The sequence below is a fragment of the Acanthochromis polyacanthus genome, chromosome 8 (assembly GCF_021347895.1).
Source record: "Acanthochromis polyacanthus isolate Apoly-LR-REF ecotype Palm Island chromosome 8, KAUST_Apoly_ChrSc, whole genome shotgun sequence".
NCBI classification, from domain to species: domain Eukaryota; kingdom Metazoa; phylum Chordata; class Actinopteri; family Pomacentridae; genus Acanthochromis; species Acanthochromis polyacanthus.
In genome coordinates, this window is record NC_067120.1 from 3,706,595 (window position 1) to 3,732,736 (window position 26,142).

At 40.7% G+C, this 26,142-nt stretch overlaps 2 protein-coding genes across 3 annotated transcripts; one reads left to right on the plus strand and one right to left on the minus strand.

The window, feature by feature from the left end:
- Positions 1–503: 503 nt before the first annotated feature.
- LOC110956341 (transmembrane protein 60-like) lies at positions 504–1,953 on the plus strand. The gene is made up of 2 exons (XM_022201735.2): positions 504–698; positions 939–1,953. Exon 2 carries the CDS (start codon positions 1,014–1,016, stop codon positions 1,410–1,412), a length of 399 nt encoding a protein of 132 aa, XP_022057427.1. The 5' UTR covers positions 504–698; positions 939–1,013; the 3' UTR covers positions 1,413–1,953.
- A 491-nt stretch (positions 1,954–2,444) lies between these two features.
- On the minus strand, positions 2,445–20,248 carry LOC110956325 (lysine-specific demethylase RSBN1L-like). Of its 2 annotated transcripts, none has more exons than XM_022201723.2 (8): positions 19,312–20,248; positions 18,953–19,078; positions 17,817–18,484; positions 11,802–11,939; positions 10,500–10,642; positions 8,756–8,923; positions 8,522–8,630; positions 2,445–4,872 (listed from the first exon to the last, which is right to left on the minus strand). In XM_022201723.2, the coding sequence occupies exons 1-8, from the start codon at positions 19,799–19,801 to the stop codon at positions 3,223–3,225; spliced, it is 3,492 nt and encodes a 1,163-aa protein (XP_022057415.1). In that variant the 5' UTR covers positions 19,802–20,248; the 3' UTR covers positions 2,445–3,222. The 2 variants fall into 2 exon arrangements, with proteins under 2 accessions (XP_022057415.1, XP_022057408.1); XM_022201716.2 differs by having other exon boundaries at positions 8,522–8,633; positions 19,312–20,246.
- Between the last annotated feature and the right edge of the window lie 5,894 nt (positions 20,249–26,142).

Here is a 26,142-nt window from a genome sequence, read left to right on the forward strand (position 1 = left end):
ATTATAATTATTATTGTTATTGTGGGTCACAGAGGCCTGAAATTAGTTAATGGATTTTTGTTTACTTTAGTATAGTAAAGTTCTATTAAGCTGTTCAACTGGTGACTAATTCTCCAGTTAATCTAGACCCTCATCAGGTGTGGCTTTAGAGGACAATGATCAGATAATGTGACCAGAACTCAGAATGTCCTTTGACCGGTGACAATAAAAAAACACTTTAAAATCCAGCCTCTATTCAAACAGACTACAAGAGAAAGTCGAGAACAGCCTGTTGGATGATGGATGCTGGCATATTAGAGCTGTTAATCCATAACTCCACCATCTGTGGTTAAATATTTTCAGTTTGGTACAAGGATTTCCTGCCTCATTAACTTTATGCTTCACAGATGTGTGACTTGTTGCTGACTAGAGGGAACTGATCTTAATCTGACCATTAGCATTTCAAACAAATACTTGGTTGTTTCATGACGTTCAGCCTGTTATAGAAATACCTTTATTGTGAAAAGCACAACCGGAAGCCTTGCTGTTACTGCTGCTAACTTTAATTAGCTTCAAGCTAACGTTAACTCAGCGCTGTGGTCGAGCTGCGTTTCTGCTAAAACTGTTGTTTAAAAGTGTTGACAGTTGTCTTCCCAGTGAAGGGTTTGTTTAATAAACTTCAGCTTTAAGAAGACAAGTTGAGTCTCCTGCTAAACTCGGTAAGACATCTTTAAACAACGCTGTCTTTTGGCTTCTAGAAGTTAGCCACAGCCTGCTAACATACAGTAGCTTCACTGATGCTAAGTCGAAGTAGCAGCAAATGTAGACGTAACGCCTGAATGCCAGCGGTGCTAGTTTGTTTGTTTGTGTCGCTGAAGTTTTATATTTAGTGTCGTGTTTATGAGTGGAGCCTTACAACCACCAGAGAAGAGCTGTGCTGTGTTTTGGTGTGTTTTCAGATACCTCTGTCTCCTTGGCTCTGGTCCTCAGTCTGTCTGTAAGGGTGACTCTGGCTCCGGGCCAGTCCTCCATAGATGAAGATGTCTCTGGCCCAGCGAGTGCTCCTCTCTTGGATCTTTGCCCTGATCTTCCTCATCATGCTGGTCCTCAAGCTGGACTCTAAAATCCACTGGAACTGGTTCCTGATCTTCCTGCCCGTGTGGACATTTGACACCATCCTCATCCTCATGCTGGTCTTGAAGATGGCGGGACGCTGCAAGCCGGACTTCGACCCCAGAGATGGAGAGCAGAGCGTGAAGAGGAGGCTGTGGTACCTGACGGCGCTGCTGCTCAAGCTGGGTTTCTGTCTGACTCTGTGCTCCCGTCTGGAGAGACTCACGGAGACGTGGATCAGCGTGGTGTGCGTCCCTCTGTGGGTGCTGCTGTGTGGAGCGCTGGTGGAGCTGGGACACAGTGTTTTCCACTACAGATGAGCTGCACAAGACGACTGAAACTTTTAGCATCTCAGATCAAGGATGCATCACTGAAAGTCAATCGTGAACTTTATTCTAGGATCTTCTGCTCACCATTACTATTCACCAGGTCACTGCAGGGTGGAGGTTCATGGGGTCCCAGAGGTCTACACTGGGCAGGTTTTAAATATATGGAAGAGAAATTACCACGAGAGGAAACATGACATGCTTTCACTTACTACCATAGGATGTGTTTGTGTGCATACCACTTATTATGGTATGGATTCATATTTAGAATAAATCCTGCCTTCACTACACGTCTTTTATCAACAGTCGAGAAAGAAGCTGGCTTCACTTCACGTTGAAATGTAGTGTCACTGAGCCATATCACATGTGAAACCGTTTTTAGAGATAATTCCATCTCCCAAAATATTCAACTATCGTTAACACTGAATGTAAAGTCAGAACTTTCCATCTGTATGGATTAAACATCATTTGCACTTTAAAAACCTTAGTCGGCATCCTTGTGACTGTGTGTAAAAAAGATAAAAAGTCAAATCAACAGTGTTTGTCCTGTTTGAGGGAAACTTCTAGGAGATATCAGCTACCTTCTCAACTTCGCTAAACTCAGCTTTAATGAACTTGCCGTGCTTATTATGCCATATTCATTAAAGGCATCTTGACAGGTCATTGTAGGAGAAATAAGCAAGTTTAAATGCCAAAAATAATTATAGCTGGGTTCTGTTTAGCTGCTTGACTTCCAGGGTCCTGGTTCTGTTAGCAGCTCAGAGGGTTACTGGAATAAAAAAAACAGCGTTAATCTTAGTCGCACCTGTACTTTTGAACCTTTTTGTGCTGCCATTAGCATCTCTTGCTGATATCTAGCATCTTATTTTATACTACCATTAAACTGGAAGTGCAGTTGAGGCTGAAAGGATGTTTTGGAAATATCCAGCCCATAGTTTCCATCGTAATCTGTCGCCGTTAGGAAAAAAAAAAACATTGTAACCGTATTCACACAAACAGCAGGAGGAGACATTAACGTCGACCAAGTCAACATTTTTGAACCATTTATTGAGAGGTTCTGATCAGAGTATAAATCACACTACCAAGTCTTATCTTAGGAAATAAAATGTATTTACAACAAAATTTTCCACATACGTTGGCTTCAAATAAAAACAGACAGTAAATGATATAAATAAGTTCTATGGAAAATAAAACTTGTCTTACAAAAAATATATGCAATTTCTGTATACATTTTCTCACATTGGTGCTAATAACATCTATACTGTACAGTTTTGGTACATACAGTATCATTTACAGCCCTGTGTGAGTCAAACAGTCCAGTCTGAAAACAACTACTTGCTCTGATTTTTGGAGTGTTACAAACAACGAACCCCTGTCGACGAAAGCAACAGTAAAAAGAGGATTTGGGCTCTGAGACCTGCCGTCATGATCCAAACAGTGAAAGTAATTCCTATAGCGGGGAGTGAAGACGGTTGTTTTCAGATTGGCTAGTCCAGTACCTAAAATAGGTGCTTTAAGAGCGAAGCTAAGTAGTGCACAGGCACTGACACACGGGTCACATAACATTTTATATAAAGCCTACATACATCTGCTAACAAACGTGAAGTGAGCTACTTAGCTTACATTCTTAGGCGCTGTTAAAATACTTGGAGAGCGTATCCTACAATAACGTCAAAGTAACGGAACCGTTTCGCTCTTCTGTTACAAAACACCAGCTGATACCTGACGGAAGGACGCGCTTCCAAGTATTTTGGCAAAGCCTCGGCGTAAGTACAGTAAAAAAGAAGACTAGACATCTAGACATTCATATTAAGAAGTCTTTCTGTGGTTGGGGTGTGTGTGTTTTCAGGGGCTGTTTTAACGAGTGCTGCTGGGGCCCAGAGTCCTGTAGCGCCGAGGCGGGTCGTCCCTGCATCGAGTCCTTTACTTTTGGTCCTTTAGAGGGCACAACTGTCCGACTGTCAGATCCGGGCTTAGAGGAAGAGCCCCGAGAGTCACTGTGGTGGTGGGTCTTAGGTCTACTGTCTGTGAAGGAAAGGGCCAGAGTCTGGTGAGCCTCCATCGGTTTAAAAAGGTCAAAAGTGACGAGCGTCCGTGGTTGTTTGTGTTCTGGTTGGGCGGGACCAGAAGTGGGCTTCTTCTTCTCCTCTCTGCCGCCACTGACATCTTTCTCCTTCTTGGATTCTTTCTTAACCTGAAAGTGTGCAGCTTTGGGAGTCTTGCCGTCTTCCCTCGCTGACTTTGCCTGCATGCCCTGCGACGTGCTGCCGTCTTTGGCCTCCCGGTGGCCGCTCTTCTCCTTCTTCCCGTGTGAAGACTTGTGTTTATGCGTGCAGGAGTTCTGGGCCTCCTCCCTGTCTGGCCGAAAGTGAGCCGCCGCCTGCGAGCCTCCCCTGTCTTTATCGTGCTCCTTCTCTCTCTTGACGTGGGCTTGTGTTTTCGAGTCCCACTCCTTGGCCCACTTCTCGTCTCTCTGAGCGGGCGGGTTGGTTTGAGAGGTTTTACTGCCCTCTCTTGTTCGCTCCTCGTCCTCTTTTTTCTTTATCTGAGGCTGCATCAGTGAGCTACCCTCTCTTCCTCCTTCAGCCTTACCTCTCTCCTGCTCTCTCCCCCTCTCCTTCTCTCTGTCTTTCCCCCTGTCTTTTTTGTCCCTGTCCTTCTCTTTACTCCTGTCCTTCTTCTCCTTATCTTTAGCCCTCTCCTTTTCGTCCCTCTCTCTTTTGCCTTTATCCTTTTTGATTTGCGGTGTGTTGTAAATGCTCGATGTACCGTCTTTGCTTTTGTCTTTTAGACCCTGACCCTGCACAGATGTCTTTTGCTGCCTGTCCTCCTCCACTTCGCTCTCCTTCCTATTTTGCTGTAATGACTTGAAGAATGCACCGTCCACTCCTGCCTCCTCGTTGCCTTTCTGTGGCGTTGGACACGTGTCTGCGCCTCCTCTACCGTCCTCGGCGTCTTCCTCGGGTTTAGGTTCCATTAGTGTGGCCGTGTGCACACCTTCGTCTCGCTCTCTCTTGACTAAAGCTAGCGACTGTGACGACTCCTTTATTTCGGCTCTGCTTTCTCGGTCTTCCTCCTTGAAAATCCGTGTCGGAGTTTGTGAGGCCGGTCCCTCCCTCCCCTCCTCGTCCTCGTCCTCCAGCTTCGTCGTCACAGCAAGGTCACACTCCTTCCCCTCTACCTCCTCGTCTTCCTCCTCCTCTTTGATATGAAGCGTTACATCTCTCGGTGAGCACTTCTCCTCTTCCTCCTCCTCCTCCTTCTCTTCGTGTTGGTGGTACTGTTTGAGTCGGATGTGCCAGGCCAGACTGCAGACAGCAGACACAGTCTTGAACTGGTGGACAACTCCCCTGGGGATGAAGTAGATGTCGTCGTGGTAGAGTTGGATTCGGGCGTATCGGATACCCTCCCTCCTGAGCTGGTTCAGCTTGGCGTCATCGATCCACTGCACGCACTGTGGAGGAAGGACAGGAGCACACGACGTTCAGTAAAAACAAAAGAAAAAACAGGTGAAAATATTTAGCGTTTTTATTTGTGCTCGGCAGAAAGACTAGAAGAACTGTGGTGATTCACAGACAAACCTATCAAACAGGTGGATTCTTCTACTTTTAAGTCCAGTCTGGGTTTCTTTGTTTGCTGCATTACGTGACTTTTTAACCCCAAGCAGTTCTTTGCTCCCATCACAGTTTCACTCACCGTTTGCTCATTTTTCACTGCAACATAAGGTTCTATGTAAACAGCACAGCCATGGCTAGAAGAACTAACAATGTCTTCTTTTTTTTCCAGTATCCCGACATTTGAAATGCTTTCTGTGATTACTGTACTGTAAGTTTTCTGACACTTGATAACCTCACGAGCTTTCAGAAAGTTGAAAATAGGATTGTTTTTGTTTATAAAGTTCCAATAAATGCCAACATTTCGCACACTTTAAAAAAAAAAGAAAGATTGCATGCCTTCCAAGCCCACTAGCAGAACTCTGCATTCAGAAGGTTAACAGGCTGTAAACTAACACTGACACATTATTATGGCACTGATACAGCAGACACGTTGGCATGCATTTGAATTTACGTCCACATTCAGCAGTCACAGAGCAACATTAGTGGTCACCTGGCAGATCTAAAGCCAATATTCACTCACCTTGAAGCTGTTTTTGGATTCTAAACTCAAACAGGTCCTGCAGCTACTAAATGCTTCTTTGTGTTCACTAACAATCTGTTGGGTTTGTCTGTGTGCTTTTCAGTGCAGAACGCTTATAATACTAAGTGTTTCTCTTGGACTGAAAACTGCTGCTGGAAATCAGGCTGATGAGAGCAGTGAGAGTAGAACAGTTACGTTGGGCACCATAAAACAAAAACTATTTGCTGAAAGGTGCTGAAAAAGCTCCTTTGAGCGGAGGGAATCTGGACTTCATACTCTGAGGGTTTGTGAATATGAACAATCTATTTCCCTTTACACGTAAGTAACTGATTTATTGGTAAAGTTCAGGGAAGGAAAAATTATTCCAGATCTACATGATTTTACATGTGAGCTGTTTGGTTCAGTTAAAACAGCTTCACGTCTGTCTGAGTGGTGAATATGACCACTGCCATCTGTGGAAACCTAATTTCATATGCTTGGTGTTTTGCTAAAATGTTTATAAAGTCAGAATTAGGACTGGGAAATATAGCTCAAAAGTTGATCACAATATTTTTTCTTGATCTGACAAAACTGATAATTATTAGACATTTTTAAAGATCAATTTTTAGCTCAAGGCCAGGAGAAAAAAACTATTAATTTGAATAGAACCATCTTACTTTGAACTGAGGTAATAATTTGAATGTTAATAGAGCAATGAAAAACACCACTATTAATATTAACACGATTATGAATAACAACCATCTCCCTTTGACACACATGAAGTCTGCAAACCCCAGAAGCGTGTGGAGGACTGCCAGGGTGAAGACACTGAGGTTTAGATCTGAAGCGACGCTTTAAACGGGATCATAGGGTTTGTGGATGTTTTCAGACCAAGAAGCACATTTTGCAAGGAGAACAAGCAGTCCACAGCCTCCACCAGGGAAGGACTGCAGACTGGCACAGATGCCAACAGCAAGAGACAGAGGGTGAAGGAGCACCATTATCAAATTATGACAGACCATTTAAGAGGCAGCGAGGGCTGGAACAAAACTTTGTGTTTCCATTATGCGCTTTCATAGCATCTAATCCTTGTAAGAGAAACGTAAACGATTTAGTTTTTCATATTTATCAGTCGTCTAACACCAGAACACGTTATCTTTGTGCTGCTCAGGTCTTCTGGACTTCAATATAAACTAAGGCTGTCAAAATTAACGCAGACTAATCCATCATTATGAATAAAAAAATTTAAAGCAATTAACGCATCAGCAGTGAGAATGACTCAAAATCTCAGAAACGTCTCTGGCAACGTATTTCAGGCAGTTTGCCAAGTAGACTTCACTCTTTATGTTATTTATATACAGCATATATATATATATATATATATATATATATATATATATATATATATAACCTGCCTCTAATTTGCTGCAAAAAAGAAGTACAACACCAGATGTATTTCATGACTCACTTATAGATTGACTCTTTTTTTAAAGTTATATAATTTCCCAGAGATTTAATGCTTTGTTGCATGTTTTTGTTCTTGAAAATTCCTCTGTTGTAATTTTAAACAAACACTAAAGGACAAAGTATTAAAACAGTAAAACGTTCTGAATGTAATTCATATCTTTGTTGTTATAAGCGTTAGGGCTGGACCCGAATATCCGAATATTCGTTCGCTGCGGCGGTAGGCCTATCCGGATATTAATTTTGGTATCCGAATATTACGGACATTACGGGGTGGAACGAATATTCGGATATTCGTCTTTAATAGGGCCCAAATATTCGGAGGCCAGAAACCACTATTCGGGCCAGTCCCAGTAAGCGTTAAGGGATCAAAAAAGAAAGTATTTTATTCACTAAAATAGTATTTTAACCCTTTAAGCTTCAGTCAATTCCAGCCGTTTTCAGTACAAAAAAATCGCTAATATTCTATTTTAAAATAAAAAAAATGACAAAAAATACGGGGAATATTGGACGCACATCGCGAGGTGCATTTCCTTGAAAACGACCGATTCGTGGATTTTATACCGACTTCAGGACATGTTTTGGACAAAATAGTTTACTGGCTTGTGTCATCTGATGTAAAAGGTTGGATTATGGCCGTTTTTTGTGGAATATTTTTTCTGTGTGTAATAATGAACCCGGAAATGTGAGTCGCGCTGTGTGCGTTGAAGCCGTGTACAGAGAACGGATGGATGAATATTTGTTTTTGTCGGACAAATGTGTTTTTCTCACCCGCTGTGGTAATCACATCTGAAAGTGGTTTATACCGGCGGATTCATGAGAATCTAAGCTTTCCATCAGCGTATAGTGTTTGTATAATCGGGTTTGCAGCCGTCGGACATTCTTGAAATTCCTATGCAAATTAGTAAGTGTACCACCGGCGGTACACCTACGACGCACTAAAGCGTAAAGGGTTAAGTATATTTTAAATTCATTGGCTGATTAATTAGTTATTGGAATTTTTTTCTGACAAACATCGGAATCGGCCTCAAAAAATCCATATCAGTCAGGCGCTACTAATCAACACGTTGGCCCTCTTGGTGGGAAATTTGAATACAAAAAAACCCCAAAAAAAACAAGATAGGACGGTTGACCGACATTCAGTAATATTCACACTCGGCAGGAAGGAGTTTTCTTTTCACTGAAGCACTTCCAGCTTAAAGCACCACATTAACACAGAGCATGCGTTAGTCCTGGATTCTAACATGAACCTTTAAAGGTGTTTAATAAACACATGAAGTGCAGATATATTCTCTTCTTTCTTGAGTCTGTTTGCAAAATTAAACGCAATTAATATAAATTAAAAAAAGAATGATAATAATTGTGATTAATCGAGGCTAATCCACAGAGACCCTGTGATTAATCTGATTAAAACTTTTAATCGTTTGACAGCACTACTATAAACATAATTTGTGCATCTTTGAAGGAGGTTTGACAGCAGAAGATTATCTGTCAGCAAGACACGGTTAAGAAAACTGACCCACCTGAGACAACGGAGGCTCGTGGAGATCCAGCTGCAGCCTCATGACCACATCTGGAAAATCTCCAGCGTGGAAACACACGACGTCTTTGGTGATCCGGGCGGGAGCGTCACTGCTGGGAGGAGACACACACAATCCTGTTTACTGATCTGAGGAAAGCTCAGATCATAAATAAAGAGCAACGAGAAGTTTTCAGTGAAACAAAAAAGAAATGTAAGAAAAAGAAAGGTCACTTACTCCTCTCCGCAGCGCACGGCCTTCAGCACACCGACAGCAGCAGTAGTTTGTCTCTCGAAGCCTTGACCGATGTGGTCGGCGTGGGCTCTCGTCCGGTCCTCAAACAGCATCTCTCTGGGCTCACTGGCTCTGGGTAGATACTGCAGGTTCTTTATCTCATTGGTAGACCTGAAACACATGAATTCATGATAGTTAGGGTACAGCCGAGACATGCAAGAGCTAGGGATGTCGATATCGGCATAAAAATGTAATATCGATCAATATTGTTATCAGGTTTTTTTGCCTATCATGAAAAACGATAAAATAATGCCTGTATTATTTATAAAATGGAAGAATGACAGTGTTTGTAAATCAAAAACAAGACTGGTTTTTAGCATGTTGGAGAAAAATGGACTGCGAATATAAAAATTAAAAAGCCCAATTTAATTTTGAGTCTGTAAATTTAAAGATAATGTAATGGTCACTCCCTAATGTTCATAAAGATGTTCACATTTCTGTTTGTTTTGTTGCATTTTATTTTATTGGATGGAATACTGTCTTCTGAAAAAAGAACAATGATGATATTGTGAACATACTGGCACGTGTGAATTGTACTCACTAAAACTCTGTTATAATGGAAAAACAAAGAATTAAATACTATACGTAAAATAATGCCTGGATTTCGCCAGTATTTACCAGAATGACAGAGGAAGGGAGGGAGAGTGTGAAGTATTGTTTGAGACAATAACAGAAAAATAAATATGGCATAAATATGGCATTTTTTTCATAACTTACACTGAAGTAGTTTTCTTATTTTGTACAGAAAATGTTTACATTGGAAAGCCTTGTTGTATTTGAGAATGCATCCAATGGGGCATCACAATAAAATCAGGCCTGATGTGTTCATTCCACAACAGAAGATATGTGATGCTACCTAAAATTAGTTAAATAGCCCACACATATCGGTAGATATAGGAAATTGAGAGTTGGACAATATCGGTATATCAGTTATCGGCAAAAACAGCCAGTATCAGATGTCCCTAGCAAGAACCTCTCCATGACATGTGCAAAGTAAAAGATAAACAGAATGGATTTCACTGTTTCACTACCGTAATTTCCGGACTATAAGCCGCTACTTTTTTCCCACGCTTTAAACAACGATGCTGATAATTTACAGATTTTTACGCCTAACGAGCTTCATGCCGTCAGTACTTTTAGCCTCATCACATCAGAATGAAATCACCGGTCACAGTGGACCAATGAAACTGTTCGAATTAAATGAAACGCACTCACTAAATTCTTCAGATTAGTCATGTTACGTTTCATGCACACACTCTCATCATGGCAAACACTCGAAGAAATGCATATGAGCCAGCTTTTAAGTTAAAGGTAATCGATCTGGCTGTTGAAGAAGGAAATGGAGCTGCTGCAGGTCAGTTTGGGATCAATGAATCCATGGTGAGACGTTGGAGATGGCAGCGTGAGGAACTGAATCCGTACTGTGATTTCCGGACTATAAGCCGCTGCTTTTTTCACCCGCTTTAATTGAAAGTTTAAAAATCGTTGTGTAAATATCTTGTGTTACATTATGGACACCTGTGGCTTATTAACTTTTTCTTTTTAAATTCAGTGGGTACAGCTTATATTCAGATGCGCTCAATAGTCTGAACATTACAATACATTTATTTTAAACCCATTCCTTTGAAAACGAGGACACTGCTGCGATGCACTGGCAAACATTTGCAAGCCGAGTATCGTCACACACCTTTTCCTTTTGAAGGGTGACTTTGGCATGTCCGCCATCGGGATCATCTGCTCTCCGGGTCTGACCCACATGATGGGGCCGTCGTCGCTCTCGGTGGGGCTCTGGAGCCTCAGACTGGAGAACGTTCCCCAGGGCAGAGTCCGCTGCACAAACAGAGAGAGAAACGTCAGCTTGCATAAGACTCGCAGCGACACATGGGCAGAAATTCAACACATGCCGACACCTCTCACACACACACTGTGAAAACTCAAAATCTGACCAAGTCTGTCTGTCTTAATTTTAGTCAAAATGTCTCATTCCGCTTGATTTAAGATAAACTCACTGAACAAGCGACATTTCAGCAGACGGAGGGACTTGTTTTAAGACAACGCATCTTAAATATCTTAAGTGAAACAATCTTGAAATTATCTTGTTTTGAGTTGAATTTTACAAGAAAACTCAAAGTAACTTTAACCCTCGTGTCGTCCTGCGGGTCAAATTGACTCGTTTTAAAGTTTGAAAATGTGGAAAGAATAAATATTTTCACAGTGAAACTTCTGATGTCCACATTTAACATTTTTGGGAAATATTTGAGCATTTTTTGATGGAAAAAAAAGATGTTTAAGAACATTCACATAAAAATCAACCAAAATTCAGCGAAATTCGCTGAATTTTGGTTGATTTTTATGTGAATGTTCTTAACGAAAATATTAGAATTTTCACTGATATATACGTAATGGTTTTAGATATTTTTAGGATTTTTTTGGAAGATTTTCACTCATTTTTGAAAATCTTTACAAGAATTTTCTTGCCAAATCTGGGGGATTTTTGAAAAATAAAACTTATAAGGGAAACTTTGAAGGAATTATTGGAATTTTCTTCCTGAAGGTTTTTGCAAATTTTCAGAAATTTGGGGAATTTTTTTTGCTGAGTTTTTGGATTTTTTTTCAGACAAGGAAACAATATTTTTGGTGCCCGTAAAGCAGGAGGGTTAATACATTTAAAATTAGGAGGTTACATGAAAGCCAAAATCTATTTTTGAGTGAAAAACTGCTTTTTTTTTTTTTTTTAAGCATATCTGACTTATTTTAAGACACCTAAGCTTGACAATCCTGGTTAAATAGCGCTTAAAATAAGTTTTCCCGGCTAATTTTAAGATCTCAATGTTCTAAATATATCTTATTCCAAGAAATCTTACCAAGCCATTTCTCACTTGTTCTATTGGCAGATTTTTTCACTTACTTAAAGGCAAAAGTTCCTTGGAATAAGCTTTTTTTCTTGGCTTGAGAGGGGCATTTTTTCCAGTGCAGGAAGCACACCAACCTCCAGAAAGGGAGATTCCTCTAACATGTTGATAAACTCGGGGAAGTAGTCTCCGACCTCTTCGTCCACGGCTCCCACCAGACTGACCTGCCGCATGGCCCCGGCTCGGTACGTTCCCTGGGAGTATGTTCGCTTCACCTGCAGGAGGCACAAAGATCAGACCCCACAGGTATCAACACACCTTACTCCCACAGATCAGCCATGCACTTTACCACCACAAGATGCTTTCAGAACATCCTATGCACCTTTGAGAGGCTTTCACTGTCGGCGTGTTCTGTAAATAAACGGTGTGACCTTTCCAGTGCACCTGCATTTAATAAAACACTCATTACAACTCATTAAAAGCACCAGCAGCACCTGCGAGCCAGCTGACAGGACCTTAAATACGAGGATTTAAGAATTCCTCAACACTTGGTGCTCATCAGGAAAAGTAAATGTCAACACACCGCAAATACGAGCCGCTTCACACTGGGCATTACGGTATATCACTCTTGAGAAATGAAAGACCATCTGACAGACAAATTTGTAAAAACAAAATGAAATCTTCAAGCACCGTTTAATCTGGAAAACAGAGAGACTTTATAAAGTTCTTCAGCTGCATCTAGGAATGAACGTTTAATCGATTTTACAGTCAAATCAGACCCGAAACAACGCAGTTAGCAAACTGCTAAAAAAAAAAAAAGACTTCAGTTTATGTGTAATGCAGTCTGACCCAAGGTTTAGTGTGTTGGTGATCATTGAAATCCATTTTATCTGATCTGAAATTGAAAACAGTGTATCTGGACATCGAAATATATACCTCAGTGGTGACATAGACTGGAAACAGCGCTGTGCCGCCTTTTTTGTAGATCTTTCAAAAGTGTTTGATTCAGTGGGCCATGAAATACTTCTGGACAAACTCAGAGATGCTGGCTTTGGTTCCAACGCTCTCACTTGGTTTAAAAATTACTGAACAGGTAGAACTCAGAGTGTCCAATCAGAGGGCTACAAACCAGACTTTGAGTTTACTAAAGGTGTGCCTCAGGGTTCTATTTTAGCTCCTGTTTTCTTTTTTTTGGTAAATTCTGTTTATTACATTTTTTTGTTTTACAACAGAAGACAAATGAACAAACAAAACAGTACACAGTGAACAAACGTTAACATTATAGGAACTGTGTTGCTAAACTGGCCCTTATGATGGAGGAGTTTGTGGCATTAGTAGCACAGAGTGCAGTAGCCTCGATTATGTAAAAAAGTACAACAATAAATCAACCCTGTGCCCTCTTTATTTTCTATTTTTATAAATGATTTAGGTAAAGATATTCAAGTCAATTTTCATTTGTATGTGGATGACACAATCAGACACATCTGCTCCTTCTGAACTTCAGACTGCATTTCACTTATTACAAAGAGCTTTAAATGATCTAAAATCGGTTTTAAATGCCCAGAAAACAAAGAAAACAATCTAAGAATGTTTGCACCTCATGAAAAACTGATTGAAGGGGTGTCCTACTGTCCTCCTACAAATATTTGGGAATATGGATCATATATGTCTCTGATTTAGTTAAGAAACTCAAACAGAAGATTGACTTTTATTTTTAAATTAAAACATGCTTCACATTCTCTGCAAAGAACAAACTTGTGGAACCACCTTTCTGTTATTGACTCTTGTGATCTACTGTACCTCCTCCACCTTAAAGAGACTTTATTCAGTGTATCGCTCTTCATTTCCAATGCAAAATCTCTCACTCCCCGCTGTATTCTTAATGATTTGGTTGGCTGGACGTCACTAAGCATTCCTACACAACAGAACTGGAATATGTTCTTCTATATACCTCAGCACCTTCTCACTTTATGCTCTAGTAGTTGCCATTTACATCTCCAAGTGGCTGCTTTTTAAAGTTCTCGGGTTCGAACACACTTTGGATAAACAGCGTTCTCCCATCATGCACCACGGTCACGGAATAATCTTCTAAAAAAACTCCTAAACTAGAAACTTTCACATCCATTAATGAGTTTAAGAGTATCATAAAGAATGCAGTGAATGAAGAATGTCAGTGGTTCTCTAAAAGAGGTCACTGTCCTTTAACAGCTGTCAATCTGTTTTATTGTTTATTTTGTCTATCACGTATCTGTTTTATATGACTTTCACGTTTTGTATGGCTGCTGCCTTGGCCAGGTCTCAGTGGGACTTCCTGGTTAAATAAAGGTAAATAAATAAATATTTCCTTCATAAATTTAGGATTTTATCATTTATTTCCCTGAAGCTTGTTTACGCCAGGCTCCGTTTTTATGGATTTTAATGTCTTGTGCTGTTACAGGTCCACAAGTGGGACGTTTTCCATCTTAAGTCGCACTTTTAAACACCCTGTGACAGTCACACATTTGATGGTATCTAAAGTGGTAACATTCCATCACGTTTTAAATCTATTACAGTGGATATTCAACCGAAGCTCGACTTTGAATCAAATCGTAAATTTCTGTTAGAAAAACTGTGATTACATACTTCACTAAAATCATTTAACCCCACCTGGTTGGTGAATCAGAATCTGTCTGCAGCGGACATTAAGGTTCAGCTGGACATTAAACGTCTAATTCCGCAGTGTGATGAGGATTCCATGAAGCAGGGATGATGCCTCCGGATGGCTTATAAACCTTTATTATATCAGAGGAAGGTTCGTGTTGTTGCTGCATTGTAGTATTCTGCAAACGTGTGACGACTACAGTCACAGTAAATGTGCTGTTAATAACGTAACCACTGCTGGTATAAAGCACTGCATCAAATCAAACATAACCCATAGAAACTAAAGGAAAATTTAGTGTAAATATGCATTATATGTCAGTAGATACAGCGCCATCCATAATTACTGGCACCCGTGGTTAAGATGTGTTGAAAGCCTTAAAATAAATTCATTGTTTATTATAGGAGAAGATTAGGTGCCGTTTTGTTGGCAAAAGGGGGTTGTACAAAATATTAACATCAGTGGAGCTAATAATTGTGGCACACATGATTTGATGTAAAAGAATTATTTCTTAATGTGTGATTTTTTCCCCCCAATGAATAAAGCACTTAAATTAAAGGTAGGATTTTCCTCTTTCTTTCATTGTGGTCCTATATTATTTAGAAAAAACTGAATTTATTAGAAGCTAAAGAACGCATCTTAACCAGGGGTGCCAATAATTATGGAGGGTGCTGCAAATGTGTTGTGTTTATGTGATTAATACAAACTACACAGAGAAAGCTCAGGTCATCTCCCAGCACTCTTCACACAGCGAGGTTAATCTGCTTCCATCAGAACGGAGATTTTACCTCCCTAGAGGTGGCATTAAAGGGCTTATCATTTTCCCCCTATAATATATTGGCTTTTTTCCCCCCCAACTAAATGTAGTTTGTTCTGTTAGTAACAGGTTTCTGGTTTCTTCCTCTCGCTTCTTTCCCTGGATAATAAGGTGACAACGACAGCAGCGTTTAGTTTCTTTCATTTAATGCTTTCTTATTTTCAGGCGTAATTTTCGGTTTTAATTCTTCATCACAGGCAGCATTCTCAGGGACATTAGATCTTTTGTCTCGTTAACAACACAAGAAAATGGTAAAAAAAAAAAATTATTGTGCACGAAGGTTATAGCGAGGTGCAAAGCGTAAATGACAGTGTGGGTTCTGCTGTGTAAATTACAGTCAATCAGGCTGCCTCTGGGTGTTAAGACGCCAACCATGAAGTTAATGAATACGGCTTGTATCCGGACAGGGATCTCTCCCTCATTTCCTGTCATCTCTGTGCTATCGCTAGCTAATAAAAGCAGAAAATGCAAGAAAGACAATAAAAAGTGGGACCTGAAGGGTGCATCTCTGTTATTATGTGACCATTTAAAGCCACGCAAACAGGGACATCAGTGTTAATGTGCTACAGATGTTCAGACGCAGACTGTAGGTAGGAGACGTGATAGCAACAGTGGGAACAGGAGGCAAATGACACGACCCTGCAAGTGTTTATTTAACTGCTGCCAATGTGGGATAAAAGACATTTGTTCATGAAGAAGAGTGCATTAGAGGAGTACAGCCTGAATGCTAGCATAGGAGCAAAGCATTTTAAATTCTGGAAGAAGGTGTTCTTCTGACTTCCAGACCACCATGACTAAATTCTCCTCCCTGTAGAGTCATGCTATCACTTCTGACTTAATTTCACAAGGAGGAGAATTAATTTTCCAGAAGAAAATGACCGTAACAAGGTGCTAAACTTACTGCATTTTAAAAAGAAGAAGCAGGGACACCTAAAACATGATGTTCCCACCAGTCACCAAGACCAAACCTCCACTAAAAACCTTTAATATTCCACTAACAGTGGAAATGTTTGCCCTGGATACAGCATCAGAAAGCCTATCCTCTTCTAGTAGTTTGGGCTGTGTCCTTTTTCCCTCTCGAACTGCACTTGACTTTGTTTATGATGGGAATGCTTCAATAAAAAAAATAAAAAAAAGTGTTGAAAGGAAAAAGAAGCACGCTGCAGCATCACAAGGTGCCGTCGGGGAAGCTCTAAAACTGTGATTCTCAAAGCGAGAGCTGAACAGCCCCCAGGTCTGTGGCACGCAGCACGGTGAAGCCGAGCTACGCAATAAAATACATGTGTTACTGAATCCTTCACTCCCACATGTGAGCTCAGAGCCAGCAGAAACTCTGATTCTGACACATCGTACCAGTCTGACAGCAAAACGATCAGTCGCTTCCACTCAGGACTGTTGGCTGATATGGAAAAATGTCCGTATCATCAAGCAGCGTTAAGCCCAAACCAGCTAAATCAGGAAAACACGCTGGCAGCCGTATCCAGTTTGGTTTTCACTGAGAACAGCAACAGGATGAAATGCACCATCTGCCTTATGTTGGTCGTAGAGGAAGTCATGATGCCAGACAAGCTGAAGCACTATCTGATTACAAAGCACCCGGAGTATCAGCGCGATCGAGAGAGAGACCCTGGAATCATTTTCCTCCCAGTAAGGGGTCTGTGGCATGAATAATTTTAATTTTTCCTGACCTAAATTGATTCCCCCCAACTTCTTACGAGAATGTTCAAACGACGCTGGAAGAAGAAGCTGTGATCGAGGTGCAAGGAGGACGTCGTTTCAACATACTTTTTTAAATTGAAGAATATAATTTCAAGAGGAGCTGTCCTGGATGTCTTAGCTATGTCTTGGAAAATGCCACCAGTATGAGCAGAAATTTAGTAATTATGGACACAGGATTAAATAAAGCAAGCTCTTGAGTCTCCTTCAGATAACTGTGCCTCATAATAACAGTTAATATATTTCTAATAGGAGTGTCTGGTTTACAAACTGTCGTGTTAAATGGAAAAAGTTGAAGGTTTCTGGTGACAAATTCCAGTAAATTTATTTTCTACGAAGACAATAATTTGTAATAAAAAATGATCTTATGATTTCTTTCAATCTATGAAAGGAAAACAGCTATTTATATTCTGTCAAACTAACTTATCACAGGATTTTAAGATTAAGAAAGAGCGCTAATTTGTTTGAATTTATCTAACAGACACATTTCAACTCTGTTTAGTAAGAATGAAAAGCGATCAGAGACAAATCAGATCATTATGTAAAGTTCATAGTGTAGAGATATGGATTTATGTTCATATTTCAAATTAGGCAGATCTGACAACTAACTATAAACACAAACCAAGTCTATTATGAAACAGCCATGCAGAAAGCAACTTTTCTTTAAGTTACACACGCTTTCTTCAGCAGCATCGAACACGAACAAACACTCCAGCTCAACAATCACAACAACAAAGACAAGACAGCCTCGATGCTGAAGCGCTCTGAACACAGTGAAGACGACTCAGACCAGCCTGAAGAGCTCTACAGTCTGGCCAACGCTGCTAATGTGTCGCTTCAGCTTGTGACAGTCGAATCTGCGCTGCTCACACCTCCAGACTACAAAGCGACACTTCACAGAATCAAAGCAGACAGTTCGGCTCCGTCGTCTCCGCAAACCGCCCGGTACCGAGATCAGAATCAAACAGAAAGCCTCCTTACCTGAGAGTGGAAGTTGGCCATAGTCGTCGTCTCAATGTCCTTCTTCCCGAGCACCTCCATCTTCACTGGGGCGTTGGGGAACTTGTAGGAGAAGTAGTCCAGGAAGTCTGGGAGGTAGGACGCCGCTCCGTGGATGATCCCCATCACGAAACACGCCGCCTGGGCCTCGTCCTCGCTGAACGACAGGGTGACAAACTCCTGGGCGAAGCGCTGCATCTCGGCCGGGGACAGACAGGAGAGCTGCTCGCTGTAGGCGTGAGCCACCGACGCCCCTCCGTTGGCCTGCTGCTCAATGTGGATCAGTCGGCCGAACTCCAGGCCGTGAAGGCCCGGCGCCGGGGTGCAGTGGAGCGGAGAGCTGTAGCCGAGCCGGTCCCTGACCATGGAGGAGATGGAGGTAGCGGCAGTGACAGCAGGGTCCTGGTGGTGCTGCGGTGCGGTGCTGTGGATCAGACTGCTGCTGTTGTTCCCGTTGATCCGGGTGAGGAACTCGGGCAAACCCAGAGACACCCCTGAACACACAGTCTGGCAGGAGCGGTGATACATTTTGGGCCGACTGTGCCTCTCCTTCACCCGCTCGCCGTCTTTGTGCTTCTTTTTCTTCTTCTTCTTCAGTTTCTTCAGCAGAAGGTCTTCCTCTGAACCAGCTTTGGGCTTCTCCTTCGATTCTGTGATGCAGGAAAAGAAATGTTTAAAACACAAATACATTGGTGTGCAAATTTTGCAGCTTCTGATCTGCAGCTAAACAGGCATTTTCAGTGACATTTTGTACACTTTCTATATACCAGATCTTTGACATCTCAGCACAAAAGTGCATATTTTATCAAATTGTACAACAAAGTGTATCCGGTGTTTACATATTTATATAAACTTTAAATTCAAAGTGTGTTTGTCCATCTTAATATTTCATATCACATTAAAAAAATCTCAATATTTTAAATAAGATATCCAGTCACACTGCTCTCATTTGAAGTATTTTACAAATAATTGTTGACAAATTGATTCAGCAAAGTTGCAGCAGTAATACTGAATACAAGTAAAACACATTTATGACGCTAAAACAATTCTAATTTATTCCAAAATGCTGGAAAAGTCACTTTTCATCTTGACTCCTCAGTGTTTCATTTCATTCCTACCTTTCTGTGGAGAAATCACTTCTCCGTTTTCTCTCGCAATGTCATGCACAGGCGGCAGTTTGTGATTTTTCCACTCTTTATTCTTTTCTTTCTTCTTTTCTCTGTCTTTCTCCTTCACACGGTGATCTGAGGAGTAACAGAGGAGGTGAAAAGCTGCTACATCCGACAACTGACGAACAAACATTTCCACGTGTATATATCACCATCTGGGCCTAATAAATACTGGGGCCTGTGGTACACTAAATTATGTAATGATTTATTAATTCATTTTGAGGCAGTATAGCTTCACATGCGATGTTATTTCGAGCTTAAAGTGTGTGAGCGGAGTGCGGTGAGAGCAGTCTGAACGGCTGTCCTACCTCTCTGTAGCATTTTCACGTCGCCGTTCTCGGTCTTTGTATGGCAGCTAGCTGGGCTCACTTTCTCCACAGCCACCGCGGAGCTCCGCTGCGCTTCGCTGCTTTTCTCCTTCTCCTTGTGTCGCTTCTCTTTCGCCTTTTTCACTTTGGGAGGCGACGCGAGGAAGTTGCTGATTTTGAAGATTTTCCGGGCGGGAGTCGCTGGCACCGCGGCGGCGGTGGAGTGGCTCGCCTTGGCCGGGCCGAAACTCCATTTCGCTGGGCTCCCACAACTCTGCTTCCCGTTGTGTTTTTCCCCTGCGCACACCTCTCCGTTCAGCCGCCTGTGCTTCAGGCCCTTCTCCTCCACCCGGACCTTCTTGGGGGGCGGTGGGAAAATGTCGCTGGAAGACTGCGGACGGCTCTCCGGCGGCCGTTTGGCTATCAGGGGTTTAGGGGAATTTGTTTTGCTGTTTGCTGCGAAATGCATGGAGTCCACGGACTCGGCCATCTTGGAAGTTTCTATTTTTTACGGTCAGACGTAACTGGTGCGTGAGAGCCAGGCCGGGGGCGGGGCTTCGGGCGTGACGCAGCACGCACGGAGCACGTAGAGGGAGGTGGGAGGGGCCGCAGCCGGAGTGTTTACAGGCTGCAGGACAAGAGGAGGAACCGAGGAGCTGCTCTGACTGCAGTGTTCGCTCAGAGTTACCTCAGAGCTACAGGAGGCTTTATGTCTGAGCTCTGTTCTGCTGCAGCGGCGGAGCCAGACAGCTATAGAGGGGGGCCAGACCCACAACATTACTGAGTCTGGGGGTACAGTGTCTCCTTAAACCTCTTAAGACTTGTTGCGCTTACATTTTACATTTCTTCCAGTTATTTGGGATAAGGAGCAACCAATAAATAAAATAACTGGATAATATCTAATATCTGATTATTATATTTATTATATTTATATTACATTAATATTGTTGTTATTACTATTGTTGTTGTTATTGTTATTAATATTATCATAATTATTATTATGATCATCATCGTCATTATTAACAATATGCTCTTTTTGAAAGAAAAAAGATCTTCACATATGTGGACGCCAGGTCCTTGGAGGTTATTAATGAAACTTTACAATACTAAAATATAAAGTAAAAAGTTTCCTCCAGCAAATTGTAGTTGGATAAAGAGGTTTTTTTTCTTTCTCACTGAATAAGATAAAAAAATAACTATTTATCCTACAAACTGTTGTAGGCTAAAAAGTTCTTTTTTCTTTTTTCTTGCTGAATAAGATAAGATCAACTTTTATAATCCTTCGTCACAGAAATTCACATTACAGCAGCTAGATACAAATGAAGCATAGTAGGAAACAAAACAAGAAATGCAAAACTACAATAAGGATAAAAATAAGATGAAATATTGAAATTCAATTTTAAAAAAATTCCCTTGGGGGCAATTTAAAGCACAAAGAGCAACTGGATCAACAAATAAATAATTTGAGGTGCAGGTGCATTGGATAATACCACTATTACTACTACTACTACTACTACTAATAATAATAATAATAATAATAATAATAATAGGGTGGTTAGCACAGTTGTCTTGCAGCTACAAGTTACCTGGTTTGCATCCCGGCCTGTGCCTGGGATCTTTCTGCATGGAGTTTGCATGTTCTCCCTGTGCATGCGTGTTTTTTCTGTGAGTTCTCCGGCTTCCTCCCACATGCCAAAAACATGCTGAGGTTAACTGATAATTCTAAATTGCCCATAGGTGCTGGTGACCTGTCCAGGTGTCCTCCCAGCCCCCTGCGACCCTAATGAGGATTAAGTGGTGTTTAGATAATGGATGGATAACTATAATAATGACTTCACATGAACAGATATAACATGATGGAGCTATATATTTATAAGTACAGATATGTGTACAATGCTACCAAGTGAGGTCACCACATCCGAAACTGATTAAAACTTTGACCTTTATACTTTAAGTTTGTACTGCAGTTGCCCCTACAAAGAACACAATCAGGACATTTTGTCATAATAACCGTCTCAATTTAATAACAACCATCTTCTAATTAGTTAAAGAATAATACATTTAGTTTATTCAAAAATTGTTTTGGTTGTGTTGTTTTTATTAAGTTGAAATAATAAAGAAAGATACTACTTTTTGCCAATATATCAATCACTTTCAACTAAGTTCCTCATTACAAAAACACCTCTCAAGAAAGTGTGTTAATTTCAGATCACATGACCTGCTCCACATGATGTCATTTCCTCCTGAGGAAAAGACTGGCCAGACTCCAAGGCTTTCTGCCTTATTTCATATAAAGTAGTCAACAGGTTTACTACAATATCTTTATAAATAACTTTCAATTTCAATTTTACTCATTTGTATATATAATATTTAGAATAATCTTTCTGTAAAAATGCCATGTGGTGTTTGGTTATATGCAGCCATGTTGATTCTAGGCCTGAAAACAGCAAAAAATGTCAACTATGTTAAATAAAAGTCCCACAATTATATATTGACCCAATTAATTATTATTTTCTATTGTCAATTAATGGGATTTATTCAAATTTAAGAGGGTGGAATCTGAGAGTTTTGACCGTTTTCCTTGAAAAATGACTCAAACAAATGAATTGATTAGGAAAATAGTTGTCAATTTTTCTAATACGACACAACTAATCAATTATTTGTTGCAGCCTTTATATATTTGCATATATAGGGTTCAAGTTAATGCATCAAAAAATAAATAACATCTGTAAACTGTTTGATTTATTCAAAAGATCTGCTCATGTTATATTTTTTCCATCTATGTACTGTTTATCAGCGCTCCAAGTAATTTGTAGATTTCCTTTAATTGTCACCAGGTGGCAGTAAAGTGGTGCAAATACACCGAGAGGTTATTTTTCCTCTGTGAAACTCATGTTCACTGAACCTCACAACTGTGTCATTAAGGCTCACGTACTGGGAGGTGTCAGCTGAAAATGTGCTCAGAACTATTTCAGAGCAGCATCCAGAATCCAACTGCTATTATTCAATTAATGTCAACATTATGTGATTAAAATCTCAACATAATGTCCCTGTTGTTGTTGTTTTTTTTTTTGTCGCACTCTAATATTGGATGAAAGTTATCTTTTTGCTATGACACAAACTAATCCGACAAAGATGTGGAAAATTGCATTTCTCCAAGGCTTCCTGTCAAATGGCCACATCTCTTTAATCGCTGCTCTCGTCCGACTCTGCAGCCATGAAAGCAGAAGTCTTAATCTGCCAGAGGAGATTGGAAACGTACACAGTTTTCATCAGTGCTGACATTGGCTTACTCTAAAATGAGATTTGTTTATCTCCTTTGACCCCCATTGTTCATTGGGTGAACGCTGACTCTTAAACAGTTGCCATAGAGAAGAAGACACAGTTTGCAGCATAATAAAAATAAAGGTTATTTCTGGTTCTCATATCACGAGGCACTGCTGAGGCAATAATTCTTTACATCCTCCACCACTGCACTTAAGAACAAATACTTTAGCTGAGTATTTCAATTTTATGCCACTCTTATACTTCAATTCATTTGCAATCCAAAGACAAACATTGCACTATTTACTGCACTACATATGACAGCTTTAGCTACTTCGCAGATTAATATTTGCAAAATCTAGGACACATTTAATCAAGAACTGTACCTAAATACAGTCTGGAGGTACTTATTCTTCACTGGAGTATTTCCTTTATATTTTGATTTGACCACATTGCAGAGGAATCCGCTGTACTTTCTGCTTCTTTACATTTATCTGACAGCTGCAGCTAATTTAAAGGTGAAGATTTTATGCAATGATCATATGAAAAGCTTTTAAAATAAGACACATTATTAACAATTAAAGTTGAGCTCACATTTCAGACGTCTAAAAGTTGTTAACGGCTCTGTTAAAATAGTGACACTTTTGTCTGAACTTCTCACATGGTTTCATTTCAACAAATCCAATATCTCACCAAAAATAAAAGATTAGAGAAAAATCCAAAAACTGAAAACAGATTTGTGTATTGGAACTTTGTCCTTCCTTCCTTCCTCGCAGATTAATCATCACGACCTTTGAAATTTAGCTGGTGACCCTTTATTTAAAGCTATAGTAGCAGTACCATGCTGCTGTCACACTGATGCTTCACAGTCTGATGATGTCCTTCTGCACAGAATAATACACCAGTAATAAGAACAAAACCAGTAGGTTTAGATTAATCCTACAATTGGCTGCTAATACTGATGTACTTTTACTTCAGTGGGATTTTTCATGCAGTGCTTTTTATTGCAATGGAGTATTTTTTTTTACTTGAAGATCTAAACACTTGTACCAACATTACATTTATACAACATTAATCACAATCCAAAAGCAAATTTAGTATCAGAACACACAAAGGAGCCATTTTTCTGCAGAGAGTTCTCTTACTTATGATACTTGAAGTATCTTTAGAGTAATATTTAAGTAGCCTAGCCATGCTAGATCCCATGTTTCTGACGGCACAAGGGTCTAGGGAAGCTCGACAGGGAGGGAGGCGGGCTAAAAGGTTGTCTATCAAATCCCTCTGCAGCAATTGGGTAGGTATACAACCAATCAACGCAACGAATAGGCTGACACCGGCGGATTGTGTGGCTAAGTCCCATTAGCTTCCCAACCAGCGGAGCCAACTGGTATATTAAGGATTTGCCTTATCCCGTCGGCATAAGTCCAAATACATCTTTCTTCTCAATGAAACACTTCAGTGCCGTCCTTTGTTTATCTTTCAAGTTGAATTTTAGCTTCAAATCTTTAAGGGCTGTGGCCAAAGCCCAGTCGAAAGATAACGGTTTATTGTGCGCCGGTTGTTTCTGTCAGAATCGTCACGCCTCTGTCGTCACTTCGTTACGCCCGCCTTCTGACTCTACACTTCATGGTGATTGGTCCGGCCAGTTTTAGGAGAATCCAGCCTCGAGCCTTATGGAGGGTAACTAGACCCTCCCTGGCAGAGAATTAAATTCGTTGCCGTGGGTTGTCTTGCGCGGCTAGGCTAATATTTAAGAGCTTCAGTGCAGGAATGTGCACGTTTTTACGGTGTGGTATTCATATTTTCATTTAAATAAACAATCTGAGTACCTTCAACACCACTTGATTTTCAGTATTTTGGGAAAAAATATATGGCTCTCTTTCTAATATCTTCATATGTAGTATCCTCAGATCTCTCAAAATATTACAGGTAAGAGAAACTGTCAACAGTGTAGAGATTTGCGATGCGTTCAGGCCTACCTTTTCTGTACATTCACTTCCACTCTATCATCTGGGTATGATGCATGGTTTCTATTAGCTGCAGCTGGGAAGTATAGAGAATGCAGCACAAATCCATTCAGTATGAACATCAGGATGTGATATGATGGAAAACTGAACAGCTATGTCTATGTAGAAGCTTTACAACCAAACACACTTTAAAATGTGTAAAATAGTCTCACCTGTGAAGGAAGAATGCCTGTTTTTATTTCTTTTCTTTCTGCCAGGGTGTCAAAAATGTCCACTTCTCCCTCAGAGTTCACTCCCGTGAGGCAGACGGTGACAGCAGCAGATAACCTGTTCCCAAGTTACGCCCACTTTCCATATCCTTCATCAGGACAAGGGTTCTTAAATATAAATTTCAAACAATGTCCTAACGAAGTCCAGGTTTTTGGATGGGACACAAATTGACCTGGAGTTATCTGGTGTTGGCTCGCTGTAGGAAATTCAGCACAGATGTGAGGGACACTTGATTGTTTCATTTTTAAGAATCAGTCAATTGACGGATGAAAAAAACATTCTCACACATGGCAAAGGAATGTATCGGTTACTGCAGAATTAAGGACTTGGCTGCTCGGAAGTCATGTGAATATGACTGTGTGAGTATTTGTGTGACAGAAAGGAAAGAAAGGGGAAGAAAGAGACAAGGAGAGAAAGTTCAATTTTGAACAGAGCCACATGGTTAAGGCAGGTGTTGTATCATGTAACTATTTATTCTTGGCGTGCAAACGGTCAGTGAGTAGAAGAATACTGTCCAGGTAGGTTTATACCTTCAGGCAGGCAGATTGAGTGAGGTAACACAAGAGGCTGGCGCTGCACTACGGCAGTCGTTGGGTTCGCTCCCGTTCAGCTGGAAAAGTGACACTTATGCACATAACAGACGTGACCGACAACACTGGCTCCTCTGCCCAAAGTGGATGGAGATGAAGTGGTCTGCCAGGAAGCGAAGCCGGACTGATGGTCAGATGTTTGTTCTAGTCTGCATGGAAAAAAAGCGCAGTGTTTACACAATCCAGGACAGAGAGTGGGCCAAGCCAGCTCACCAAGGGAATTCAAAACACTGTATCCAGAGAGGGCACCCTGACGAGAAAAAAGTGCTTTCCATAAATGGGTAAAGCCGGGAGTGAGGGTATTATCTCCTCGGCAGCTGTCGGGACAGAATGAAGTGTAGATTAGCTTCTATGAAATGATTCAACCATATTAACTTTGATCATTACAAGTTCAGATCACCATCGTTCTTCATGCAGCTCGTGTGTCAGGTTAGTTTGTTGTGGCTGAGCAGCGACTGTCTTGCTGTAAATGTTCTCTGTGATAACAAATTAATACATCCAAGAGTTCAGACTTTTAAAAGCGTAAACATTTCTCTCACACTATTTCGCAGTGCAAGTGTTGAAGCACTGAAGTGATTGTTAAAGGTGAAAGGACATGTATTTCTGGCTTTTATCCTGCCAACATTTGTCAAATGAGCTCACTGTAACCTTAGCACAGAAGGAGGAGGAGGAAGATGAAATCTAAAGCAAAACAGCACAAAATTCAACATTTCAAAACAACTGTGACGCAGTGTTGTTAT

Coding starts and splice junctions, on each gene's coding strand:
- LOC110956325 (XM_022201716.2), bottom strand. CDS start 19,801: ATGGCCGAGTCCGTGGACTCCATGCATTTCGCAGCAAACAGCAAAACA. Junction 18,485..18,952: donor AGTGATTTCTCCACAGAAAG/GTAGGAATGAAA, acceptor CCTGCATCACAG/AATCGAAGGAGAAGCCCAAA. Junction 8,634..8,755: donor GCCGTGCGCTGCGGAGAGGA/GTAAGTGACCTT, acceptor GTCTCCTCCCAG/CAGTGACGCTCCCGCCCGGA.
- LOC110956341 (XM_022201735.2), top strand. CDS start 1,014: ATGAAGATGTCTCTGGCCCAGCGAGTGCTCCTCTCTTGGATCTTTGCC.